Below are 13,018 nucleotides of genomic sequence, written 5' to 3'. Positions count from 1 at the left end.
GAGCTAAAACCTAAATTAAAGCATCTCTGCTGAATAAACACCACATTGATCATATTTGGACGTGTTAGAGCGCTCCTGTAACAAACAGCAGTTACCACTGTTTATGTGGTAATAATTACAGAACGTCCACTCATTATCTTCACATTCAGCTTTCCCTGCTGTGACTAATAACCCTCTGATGACTCTGACCAGTCATAACGAGGGCAGCTTCACTGCTTTGTTACAAAGGACGGGGATCATTTATCATGCTGCCACTCAAAATGAACAAGCTTATAGGTTATAAACAAAAGCTGCTGCCAGCTGGAAACCGAACGAACGGCGACCTGCCAGGCAACAGAAGCAGCAACTGATTAGTTTATTCACAGGAGCTTCTGCAGCCAAAAATGTCTTTAACAGCTCGACTCCATTCGCTCACAACAGGAGGGCTTTTAGAATTATCTCTAACCTTTGACAGGTTGTACTTAAAGTTGTGTGTCAGTTATTTAATGGAGTTATATTGAAGAATATGAGCCTGTAGGAGGCCAGAGTCAGTGCATCTTCTGTCTGACGTACTTGATGTTATCTCAGCAGAGGCAACGCTGACCAACCAACCGCAGGCCACACTCTCCTGTTGTATTTTTAACCCCTGTGTGTGTGTAGCCTGAGCGTGAGGAGAACGTGGAGTCACACAGAGTGACATATATGGGACATGGTCTACTTCTACCACGATGTCCACAAATAAACACAAACACACAGCTGACATGTCTCTCGGCCTTGGGTGGCGTGCCAGCATGTGAAAGCTGTGGCAGAAAATGTGTCGCTGCCGGCTCGGACAGCAGCGCCTGCAAAGTGCTTCCCATCATGCACCGGAGGCACGAGTGTGTAGGCTCACTCTGCTTTCCATTTACTCCTTAATGCTGTAAAACACCCACTCACTATCAGACATCTCAAGTGTGGAGGGAAGCTTTTCTTCTGCGCCATCTTACTTTGTAAAGTTGAAAGAGGACAAAACACATTTAGCAGAGGACTGTGTGTGTGTGTGTGTGTGTGTGTGTGTGTGTGTGTGTGTGCGCGTGTGTGCGCGTGCATGCGTGCATATACTGATGATATAAGACTTTATCTTGGCAACAAAACAACCACAAGGTCCATTTAGTAGCTGTTCTAAAGGGTTTGGATCTCATCAAACAGTTTTCACAAGATGGAGCTGAATGGATCTGTAGTGTTAAAATTTTCTCTTTTTCTTTTACTCAGAGCAGTTCAAGGACTTCTTGTCCATGTGCACGTTATTAGTGGAGACTGAAGGCTCACTCTGTCGACAGATTCACACAATCCTTTTCATGAGGAGAGATGGAAATTTAAATATCTACAGTTCCTTTAAAACTCGCTCTCCTGAAATCAAGTAAAAGCTCATAATTAAAAGGGTCACAGAACACGGTGCGACACCTGTTGTCTTGTTATGAGATCTTTTCTTAAAAGTTTAAGATAGTAAATCATAATTATGAGATACAAAAATCATATTTCCAAAGTCTGCTTTTTAACGATAGGCCTACACACTCTGCACTCAGGATTTCAGGTAAACGATACGATGCTTGTTAAGGTTGCTTAGCAACCTCAGATGCAGTCTGCCGACGGGCTGTTGAAAGCTGGCACAAAAAAGGCACAAGAGTAGCACCTAGCACCCGATCTTGCGTTTTCCAGGCAGTAAAAGACACTGCATCAATCAGAATCCAGTCAGAACAAACCTAAGCTAAGGGGACGGACAGTCCTGACTCCCCCCCCGCCAGATCAGTAAACTTTCTGTTGCTGCTGTTACACAGGTTAGACCTGGCCACCAGCCCACTGTGACACCTGGTGCCACAGGGTTTGCACAAGCCGAATTTGAAAAGCTAGAGCTGCCTCCTGAAAGTCTGTTTCCTGAGCTGCTGCCCGCTCTCATTCTGCGGCGGCAAGCAAGGCGGAGAGACTGTTGGGTGGCTAGCAGCTTTTTTTTCCCCCTCAAGGTCATGTTTGGGCTTTTAGACTTTCTTGTAGAGCAAATGGAGAGAGAAGGGAAATTGTGGGAAGAGAAGGGGAAAGATGTGCAGCAAAAGACCGCAGGTTGGAATTGAATCCGTGCCACTGCAAAGGCTTCAGTCAGTATGGCTGCGTTCAGACTGCAGACGAATCTGATTCAAATCTGATTCCTTCTCAAATACGATTTTTGACTGCTGACTGTCCACACTGGTTTTAGCAAGTGTCCAAATCGGATTTAGCTCTGTTCAGACTGGGCCACATTATTGACCAATCTGACAGGTTGCTGTGGCAACCACATCGGAGCGGAGGCGTCATCTAGCGTGTATTGTGTGAAGTCATATGATATAGGAGCTGTTCAGACTCAGAAACATCTGTCCAAATGCGATTTGAAACTACCTCCCAAAGGTGGTTTTGATCTGGTTTGCAAAAATCAGATTTCATGTCATTTATGACTGTTCAGACTTCATAAGAGCCATCTGGTTCCAATCTAGATTGGCTAAAAATCAGATTTTGGCTGGCAGTCTGAACAAGGCCTATGAGGCACACACATTATCAGATGAGCTAGAAGGCGCCTCACTAATAGTTAATTCTTGTCTCACTTGTGGTCTGCTAAATGAACTCACCACATTTTTGCTTGCCCCACCTTTAAAATCATTTCATAAAATCATGACAGCTACTGAGCTCGCACATCAGGTCCATCTTCCTCACAATAAGCCTAATTTGGCTGATGAAGACTGTGACACAGTTGGAAGCTCTGGAGAAAGCTAGTGAGTGCACCTTGAGTTGGGATTGTTTGGTCAGAGAGACCCTATAAGTACAGTATAGACCAGTTATTAACCAGTAATTGTCCAGTAGTTATCAGGGGAACAGTACTGGTCCAATGCACCAACCATCACCTCATATCTGTGCTGCTGGAGTGACTTTATCCTTCAGAGCCAACAGGGCCGACTGAGGGTCATAATTTTACGAGCACTCTTCCTTCCTCAGTTAATCTTCCATTATTAGTGTGCTGTGTTGAGCCTGATGAAGAGCCACCGCGGCCCAGACTACATTCATTTCCATGATAACAGTCTGAATGATGTGTGGGCACACGAGTGGCTTTACAGGAGATTGTCCTTGGACAGCTTGAAATAGGAATGAGAAGAGCGAGGTGGTTAATGGGCCCCTTAGACATGCAGAGCGTTTCTGTTAGATGACTGGAGTGGCCGTGTTTTGTGACACCACAGGGGAGCAGCAAGAGATCATGGGCCACGAGCACAAGAGGCACAGGAGACCCCCCCCCCCCACACACACACACACACACATCTTCATTTATGAAAACCTTAAATCAAAAGCTCATGTTTACTGATACACATGGGGTCTAGTCTCTAATTAGAACAATATCTGGCTCTTAAAACCAGTTTCTCACCAGAAGTCTTCGGTATTTCTTGAGTATCGACAGAAACGTGCTTCAATTATAAAGGTGGGCGTCAAATTCTTTGTCAGATTCTTAAATGTTTTTAGTTCTTCTTTGATCAGATGTTGACTGACACAAATCAGGAATAAAGCTACAATTAGCTGATCTACAGGATCAGGCAAGATAGTCTCAAAATGTTATATATTAGATACAACTAGTTACCTTATTTGAAAGTAATAAGTTACTTATTACACCACTTTTGCATTACTTTCACTTAAATGACCTCAGAAGAACTAATGTTGATCTTTAAATGGATGAGGGTCATGTTGTTTCACAGAAGAACCAGTTTATTACAGTTCAAGTCTGAGCCGTTCACACATGCACATACAGTGGTTACTGCTTTAGATTAAAATCACCTGTTTATGTTAATAATAGTCTGATGATACAGAACCATTAAATAAATAAATGAATCTCCTTGGGCACAGGGAGGGTCAGGCAGAGGATCAAAGTCTGAAAAATTATGAGTTATAGATAAATATTTGTGGGCCTATGATATGAAACACAGTATACAAATGTTGAGTTTGGCACAACAAACAGAATGACATGTGATAAGTCACTATGATGGGCGTAAGTTAATACACCTGAGCTGGGGGACCCACACCAGAAGCTGCACACTGGGAGCGGGAACAGTATACTAACATCACCCAGATGTGCCGATCGCCAGGATGAGGAAAAAACAAACCGGAGTCCAGCTCCTGATCCTCGCTGCTTTCAGGCAGCCTCAGGACACAAAGCAGAACAGGATACGATGTGAACGTCACAGGTGTGTTAATGGAAACACACTGAACATGATTATCCCCGTTAAAGGTTTTTTTTGGGGAGTTTTTCCTTATCCGCTGCGAGGGTCCTAAGGACAGAGGGATGTCGTATGCTGTAAAGCCCTCTGATTGATTGTCCCAGGAGACTGAAATCTGGCATGGAGGTCAAGTGTGTGTGTGTATAGGTGTGTGTTTGTGTTTATGCCAGTGGACTTAAAGAAGGTGGGGAGTTGGCCTATTGCAAAAAGGAGCATAACTTCCAAATGGATTCACAGATTTGTGGAAAGATTGGTCACGAGCCAAAGGTCAGCTGATTAACAGAGCAAAAGAGCAAAAAGCCTCGCTGCATGTGTGAACGTGGCCACAGCTACTGCAAATTTAAGCTTGTTACAGTCCATTGATAGTTTAGTGGAGAAAATAAAGAAATAAAATAAAAGAACACGATCTGCACGTGAGAACGACAGAACGAAAAAGTACTCAGAGTGTTTTAGTCATTAATAAACCTTCCCTAACCTAAGACCCATGTCATGACTGTGCTCAGCATGTATTTCCATTCATGACATTTTATATTTGATTAAATTATTTTAGCGTTATATCTTTTATGACCCTGGTGGTCAGCAGTGATTCTGTCAGAACAAAGGGTCGTACCTGTTCTCCTGTCTTGTCATTTGATGTGAAGGTCGTAGAAATGGTTTTATCTTCTCACCAGCGCTCAGATTAATGTGATGTCATCACACTTAAAGGCACTGAAAGAGATGAGATAATGATAAATGCAGTTAATGTAAAGGCTGGTCAGTGAGGTCATAAGCCTTCCCTGAAATAAAGCTGTCAAAGGTCAGACATTGTTTAAAATGAGGCTTGTGTCTTTAATTCGATACCAAACATTAACTTTTATGTCAAAATGTTATTAGAAAATGAAGCTGTCATTATTTTCCTCTGACGACAGGCACATTTATAAAGTCTTACTCTCACATCACCCAACTTGATACTAATGCATATGACCATAGATTATCAACAGTTTGATCAAAGAAATATTTTCCCTTCAAACCTCAGATTGTTTAAAGTCAGTGTTAGAGGTCTGAAATTTAACATTTTTCAGTTTCCTGTATTTCACAAGATTTTTTTTTTTTTTTTTTTAAGAAAAAACATTAATATAATTTTACACAGCTTCTTTCCCACCCTGTTAATGAACTTACAACCATTCAGATTTATCAATTTATCACACAACCTGTAGAAGGGGTCATGACCCCCAGGATGGAAACCACAGCCTTAAATAGTAGGAGCAATGCACAGCAGCTCAGACACAAGAGGGAAATAGTGGCACTGTATGTTTCTGCAAACCATGAATATGTTACATTTGCACGTTTCTTAAGTGACGTAGCGTATGACCTGACTTCATCTTTTGGTAGTAGAGGGGATGATGGATGGTGTGACACCAAGGGAAACGCCTGCCAAGCTGCAGACCACTGTTCAACACCAACAAGCGACAAAGTCGATTGTTTTTTAGCAAGTTGTTGCTGTTTACAGCGGCTTTTTTGCACCTGAACCTGAGTGCTTTTAAGTGGCCGCTAGCTCTTCTTCACGAGGCTTTTAAACCCCCTGTATGGGTGCTTTTAAGTGACTGGTCGCACTTCCTCCAGAGGATTTTTAGCCCCCTAACATGAGTGTGTTAAAGTGACCGCTTGCTCTTCTTCCAAAGGCTTATTTAGCCCTCAGATGCAGATGTTTTTCAGTGACCTGTTTCTGTTTTTTCCTGCTGGAATAGTTGCACAAAAGGTGGTTGTTGCAGACAAAAAGACACTGTTGCCTTTTAGCGAGGATTGTCCCTCAAACTGGGTATTTTAAGCTAAAACATGACTTCTTCCTAACCCCAACCATAAGAGTCAATGCATCTGCTACATAATAATGTATAAACTAACAGATCTGTGGTTTGCAGAAAGGTACACTGCAGACTTTTGCTGCTGACTTGGTTGTGCACAGTATACTATGTCAACTGCACTTCATTCAGAAATGGTTAACAATGTGTACATCAGTAAGTTAGAATAAAAATCCAGGTACAGTGCAAAGTAGACTCACAAGTCAGTCTTCAGATGCTTTGCTTAATTAAAGACTGATGACTTTCTCCCTGATTTTGTGTTTAGATGGGCGGATACAATTTCAGAGTTTAAAAAAACTCCCTACGTTGCAGAACCAATAGTAAATCCGCAGGGCGGTCCTTTGGTGGCTCGCTGAACTCTTGTGCTCGTAAACATAGTCCGACTAGAAACACGTGTAGCGGTACAAAATGACTCAAGTCGCTGTAAGTCCTTCATTTCCACAATCTTGTGGACTGAGCACACTTTTGATAAAACAGAGTTAAATCTCTCGGCATCCATTTTCAAGCTCTCTGTGTGTTTGTTTCCTTGCGGACGAGAAAAGGGGGAGCGCACATTTCCGGGAGGGCGTGTCCTTTTCAAAAATGCAAGAGGCGTTGCTTTGTTGCTGGCCGTTTTCTCCGGTGTGTTAAACACACTTTAGAAAGGAGTGTCCCCAGACTATCAGAAGGCGGAGATCTCTGATTGTCTGGTGGCGAGACTAAGTGCAAAGTAGAGTAAAAAATATGAGGTGTCCATCAGTGTGATAAATCCTTGAAAACTTCATCACGAGGGTCCAATATTAAAGTAGCCGTCCATTTGTTTGAATTTGGACAGACCTCCCTCTGAGTGTGTTGACAGACTCCACACCTATTAAATTACCCTAATTATTGCTCCGTCAACTGTTGTCAGTAATATTCATGAAATTGAGCCACAGTTTGGACAGTTTCTGCCACATTGTGCGCTGACTGGGAGTAAACGCAGCTGCCAGTGGTCTGCAATCACTGAGAGCCAATTGGCTGCAGAACATCCCTGGTGATCAGAGTTAGGACATAAAATCACAGATAAAGTGGTGAAATGTGGATGGAAATGTTTGGTAGTTGGCAGGAGGAAAGCACCAAACGTGTCCACACAACAGCAAATGAGCTTCAAGTCTTCATTAACAAACTGAGAACATAAAAAAATCTGAATGTTAATATTGTTTTTTTCCTCCCAGCACGAGTTAATTCATTCAGAGTACAGTATTAACGCTGCGTACTGTAAATGCTTTTTCTCTGTTGGCGTTATTTTTACATTCAAACAGTCTCCTGGGTTCAGAAAGAAAAAAACCCACAACCATCAGTTCCACTCTACTTCATCTATCAGCAGCTGAACAAATTCAGATTGTGAACGTGACGGTAAAACATCAGCATCTATAAACTGGGCCACAGTGTGTTTACTCACTAAACATGCTGCTGATCTGACGCTGGCTGTTAGTTTGCACAAATTAGCTCATGATTCTGACTCGTCGGCTGATATCGTCCCCAAAAACTGTTTCAAAGGGACACGTTATCAGTGTCTCGTGTATCTGTGGCTGTTTAAGATGCTCTGACACATAACCCCTGAATATTAAGACATTTTCCATGCCTCCTCCTCTCTCAGCAGAAACAGGAGACACTGCTCTTTCACATTTTTTGAGGCAGAAGAGCAGCAACATCTTTCTTGCTAAATATAGATCCTCTGATGAAGAGCCTGCATGCTCATGATGTTGTTGCTGCTGCTCTGGCACTCGCCTTCAACTCCTGTACTGTGTGATGCTGCGTGCATCCTCTCATGCAGCACCAGCCTCCCCTCCCTCCCGCAGAAATGCTGCAATGCGTCTCCCTCAGCCAAGACTGGGTCAGTGTAACTCCGCTAGCAGCAACAGCCGGAGAAGCATCACCATAGCAACAGCCAATGAGGGCTTATGGCTGAGGGATTATATTTTTGCATTATTATTGTGATTGTGTTTGGAAAAGAGCGTATTTCCACGATTAAACTCGTCGGGGGGGCTTTGGTCAGGGCCAGCGGAGACGTAAGATGGCAAGTGAGCAAAAAGAGGAGGCGGGGTGGGGACGAGGGTGTTTATGCACGCAGCCATATGTGCAGAGTAATTGTGTTGACAGATGCTGGAAGACAGGGCGTTGTAATGTCAGTATGTGATGCTGGTCATGTAGTATTTACATAATGTTTTTCTTCTGATTTAACTCTTTAACAAGCAGCTGTGTTCTGCCAGACATCCTACAGAGTCTAAATAATCTACTTTATGATTCCTTCTACAAAATGGGGTTCGAATTTTTCACTAATTCAACATGTGAACATTCATTCATTCATTTTCTATAACCACTTATCCTGTTGGGGGTCACAGGGGGGCTGATGTCATTAGATGAGAGGCAGGGTTCACCCTGGACAGGTCACCAGACTATCACAGGGCTGACACATAGAGACAGACAACCATTCACACTCACATTCACACCTACGGACAATTTAGAGTCACCAATTAACCTGCATGTCTTTGGACTGTGGGAGGAAGCCGGAGTGCCCGGAGAGAACCCACGCTGACACAGGGAGAACATGTCGGAGCACCTGGAGGAAACCCACGCTGACACAGGGAGAACATGTCGGAGCACCTGGAGGAAACCCACGCTGACACAGGGAGAACATGTCAGAGCACCTGGAGGAAACCCACGCTGACACAGGGAGAACATGTCGGAGCACCTGGAGGAAACCCACGCTGACACAGGGAGAACATGTCGGAGCACCTGGAGGAAACCCACGCTGACACAGGGAGAACATGTCAGAGCACCTGGAGGAAACCCACGCTGACACAGGGAGAACATGTCGGAGCACCTGGAGGAAACCCACGCTGACACAGGGAGAACATGTCGGAGCACCTGGAGGAAACCCACGCTGACACGGGGAGAACATGTGGGAGCACCTGGAGGAAACCCACGCTGACACGGGGAGAACATGTGGGAGCACCTGGAGGAAACCCACGCCGACACGGGGAGAACATGTCGGAGCACCTGGAGGAAACCCACGCCGACACGGGGAGAACATGTCGGAGCACCTGGAGGAAACCCACGCCGACACGGGGAGAACATGTCGGAGCACCTGGAGGAAACCCACGCCGACACGGGGAGAACATGTCGGAGCACCTGGAGGAAACCCACGCTGACACGGGGAGAACATGTCGGAGCACCTGGAGGAAACCCACGCTGACACGGGGAGAACATGTCAGAGCACCTGGAGGAAACCCACGCCGACACGGGGAGAACATGTCAGAGCACCTGGAGGAAACCCACGCTGACACGGGGAGAACATGTGGGAGCACCTGGAGGAAACCCACGCCGACACGGGGAGAACATGTCAGAGCACCTGGAGGAAACCCACGCCGACACGGGGAGAACATGTCGGAGCACCTGGAGGAAACCCACGCTGACACGGGGAGAACATGTCGGAGCACCTGGAGGAAACCCACGCTGACACGGGGAGAACATGTCGGAGCACCTGGAGGAAACCCACGCTGACACGGGGAGAACATGTCGGAGCACCTGGAGGAAACCCACGCTGACACGGGGAGAACATGTCAGAGCACCTGGAGGAAACCCACGCTGACACGGGGAGAACATGTGGGAGCACCTGGAGGAAACCCACGCTGACACGGGGAGAACATGTCGGAGCACCTGGAGGAAACCCACGCCGACACGGGGAGAACATGTCGGAGCACCTGGAGGAAACCCACGCTGACACGGGGAGAACATGTCGGAGCACCTGGAGGAAACCCACGCCGACACGGGGAGAACATGTCAGAGCACCTGGAGGAAACCCACGCCGACACGGGGAGAACATGTCGGAGCACCTGGAGGAAACCCACGCTGACACAGGGAGAACATGCAAACTCCACACAGGGGGGCTCCCTCACCCCAGGGTTTGAACCCTCCACCACCGTGCCGCCACATGGGACCATGTTCACAATTGTGGGTCTGACTTCTGCAGATGTTTTAAAATCTTTCCATGACTGCTGGAGATGTCAGGATGTGACATCACGTTCTTACAGTGGTTATCAGAAGGAAGATGCAACACCAAGACAGGCCCACAGATGTCCTACATCACACCCAACCAACAGCTGTTTGAAGTGTTGAAAGCTACAGTTCACCCCCAGAATCAAAAATACATATTCTTCCTCTTACCTGTAGTGCTGTTTATCAGTCTTTATCTTGCATAGAGCACCGAAGCTCTGCAGGTTGTCATCATGTGAAACAGAAACAGAAAGTGGTCGTGATTGGCCCAAAGGTCGGCTGGAGATCTGTCAGGAACAGGAGAGAGGGCAGACGCGAATATATAATGAGCTCACAGATTTTCCTGTTTTTCAGACTCGGAGTTTAGTGCTGGAACTTTTTCTTTTCTTCTGACAATAGTTTCATATTTTGTGGAAAAAACAATGACAATGCTATACAGTGAGAATGGTATCGATCCTCTCATTTAACTTTAAGCAAGTTGTGTTTGTTCACTGTTAGAGATTGTGTCATTGCATCCTACTGATGAATCTTTGTCCTCTGTGTAAGTGTTGTGGAGTTTAACAAGCAGTTACAGTACTTACCTCTGGCTTCTGTAGCTCAGTCATTATTTGGCCTTGGTGTAGTCATACGTGTTTTTCTCCCTGTTTGTCCTGCAGGCCAGCGGATTCTCCAGTATCAGAGTGATGTCCTGGAGACAGTGGTGTTGGTGAACCCGTCAGAGGAGGCCGCTGCCTCAGAGGTGAGTCACAGCCGGACAGACACAGACAAAACGCCGCGGGCTGATGATGACCAGATGCTCTGACTCCTCTCTGAAATGTTCTGTATTTTTATTTAAATCACTGAGGAGTTTGAGGGCAGTCTGAAACTTCAGCTTCAGTCTGAATCAAACTTGGTTTCATTTTTAAAGAACACAGCAGCAACCTGCCATTAAATATTCAGCTCCACTGGGAGGTCCGTCATGTTTCTCCTGCGAGTGATCATCACTCATTTGATTAACAGGGAAACAGTCAGTGTGAGACACAGATGCTTCTTTGTGTCGTAAATAAACCCACTCAGATTTGACTGTCAGTGTGAAAATTAGTCAGTTGTTGGCTTAGCCTTTGACTGCTGGTGGAGTGAGCTAACCTGACCCACTTTTCATTATTATTCTAGTCGAGTGTAGTACGACAGTTTATTTGTAACACAGCCGATCTTTCTATTTGTAAATACACTGTACTGCACGTCTGCATTTAACCTTTACTCGTAATGCTGCTGCAGCTTCAGCTTCTCAGTGGGACACAGTGATTTATCACTAACACAAATAACATGTGCCTTTTGCTGACTGAAATTAAAAGAAACTTTTCCTTTTCTAAACAGTCTGTTTCAGGTATGAAGCAGATGTGACTGCATTTATGACTGAAACAATTTGGAGTAAACTTTAGACTGCAGCATTTATATTTGGTGCACACGCATTTCCTCAAGATGAATTTGACCTTTCGTCTCATTGTTATCGTGCTGAAATATCTACTTTGATTTAAATTCTTAAAGAATGTCTTCTTTAGCTTTCGCATCATACACAAGTGATTTTATCACTCCGCTGCTCGATGTTACCTGGATGACTTCAAAACTCACTCCCAACTCGTCAAATACTGCTGCTTTGTCACTGAAGTCGGTATCAGAAATCAATGCACAGAGTCGATTTTCGCAGCAGTATGTATGTATGATGTGCCTGCGCACCAGTAGACTCACAAGTCAGTCTTTAGACGCTTTGCCTAACTAAAGACTGATGTCTTTCTCCCTGATTTTGTGTTTAGATGGGCGAATACAATTTCAGAGTTAAAAAAAAACTCCCTACGTTGCAGAACCAATAGTAAATCCGCAGGGCGGTCCTTCGGTGGCTCGCTGAACTCTTGTGCTCATAAACATAGTCCGACTAGAAACACGTGTAGCGGTACAAAATGGCTTGAGTCGCTGTAAGTCCTTCATTTCCACAATCTTGTGGACTGAGCACACGTTTGATAAAATGGAGTTAAATCTCTCGGCATCCATTTTCAAGCTCTCTGTGTTTGTTTCCTTGCGGACGAGAAAAGGGGGAGCGCACATTTCCGGGAGGGCGTGTCCTTTTCAAAAATGCAAGAGGCGTTGCTTTGTTGCCGGCCGTTTTCTCCGGTGTGTTAAACACACTTTAGAAAGGAGTGTCCCCAGACTATCAGAAGGCGGAGATCTCTGATTGTCTGGTGGTGAGACTAGCGCATCAGGTACGCCAGTTTTAAATCAGCGGGCAACAACCCATCTCGTCCAACACCACTGCTCTGTCAGATTCTCATGTGAATTTTAAGCCAAACCATGATTTTTTTTTCTCAACCTAACCATGTGTTTTTGGATCCTAAACCGCAAAAAAACAAACCTAACTAGAATACCGATTTGTCCAAAAACATGTTTTGTGAGATCACAATGACATTCCAAATTCTAATCAGTTCATTTGTGAGTCCAAGTAGACGTTCATGTCAAATTTGAAGAAATTCCCTCAAGAGCTTCTTGAGATATCACGTTCACGAAATGAGACAGACACAAGGTTACAGTGACCTTTGACCACCAAAATCTAATCAGTTCATCCTTGAGTCCAAGTAGATGTTGTACTATTGCATTCACAAGAATTAGACAGATGAGGTCACAACAACCTTGACCTTTGACCACCAAATTCTAATCAGTTCATCCTTGGCTCAAAGTTTGTGTGAAATTTGTCTCTCAAGGCATTCTTGAGATATCACGTTCACAAGCATGAGACAGATGAGATCACAACAACCTTGACCTCTGATCTATGACCCCCCAAATCTAATCAGTTCATTGTTGAGTCCAAGTGGACATTTTTGCCAAATTTGAAGGAATTCCTTCAAGGTGTTCTTGAAATATGGCATTCATGAAAACGAGAGTGACAAC

General features: G+C 44.8%; 1 protein-coding gene across 3 annotated transcripts in view; it reads left to right on the top strand.

Annotated features, from left to right (window-relative positions):
* map1aa (microtubule-associated protein 1Aa) overlaps nt 1–13,018 on the top strand; it is a 58,852-nt gene that overhangs the window by 35,240 nt on the left and 10,594 nt on the right. For all 3 annotated transcript variants that reach the window (XM_033617422.2, XM_033617431.2, XM_078173396.1), the window contains one exon: nt 10,756–10,838. In XM_033617422.2, coding sequence (XP_033473313.2) covers nt 10,756–10,838 — 83 coding nt within the window. The remainder of the gene's footprint in view (nt 1–10,755; nt 10,839–13,018) is intronic.

This window comes from Epinephelus lanceolatus, chromosome 2 (genome assembly GCF_041903045.1).
Source record: "Epinephelus lanceolatus isolate andai-2023 chromosome 2, ASM4190304v1, whole genome shotgun sequence".
NCBI lineage: Eukaryota > Metazoa > Chordata > Actinopteri > Perciformes > Serranidae > Epinephelus > Epinephelus lanceolatus.
The sequence above is the reverse complement of the archived record's forward strand: the minus strand, read 5'-3'. Positions and strand labels throughout refer to the sequence as shown.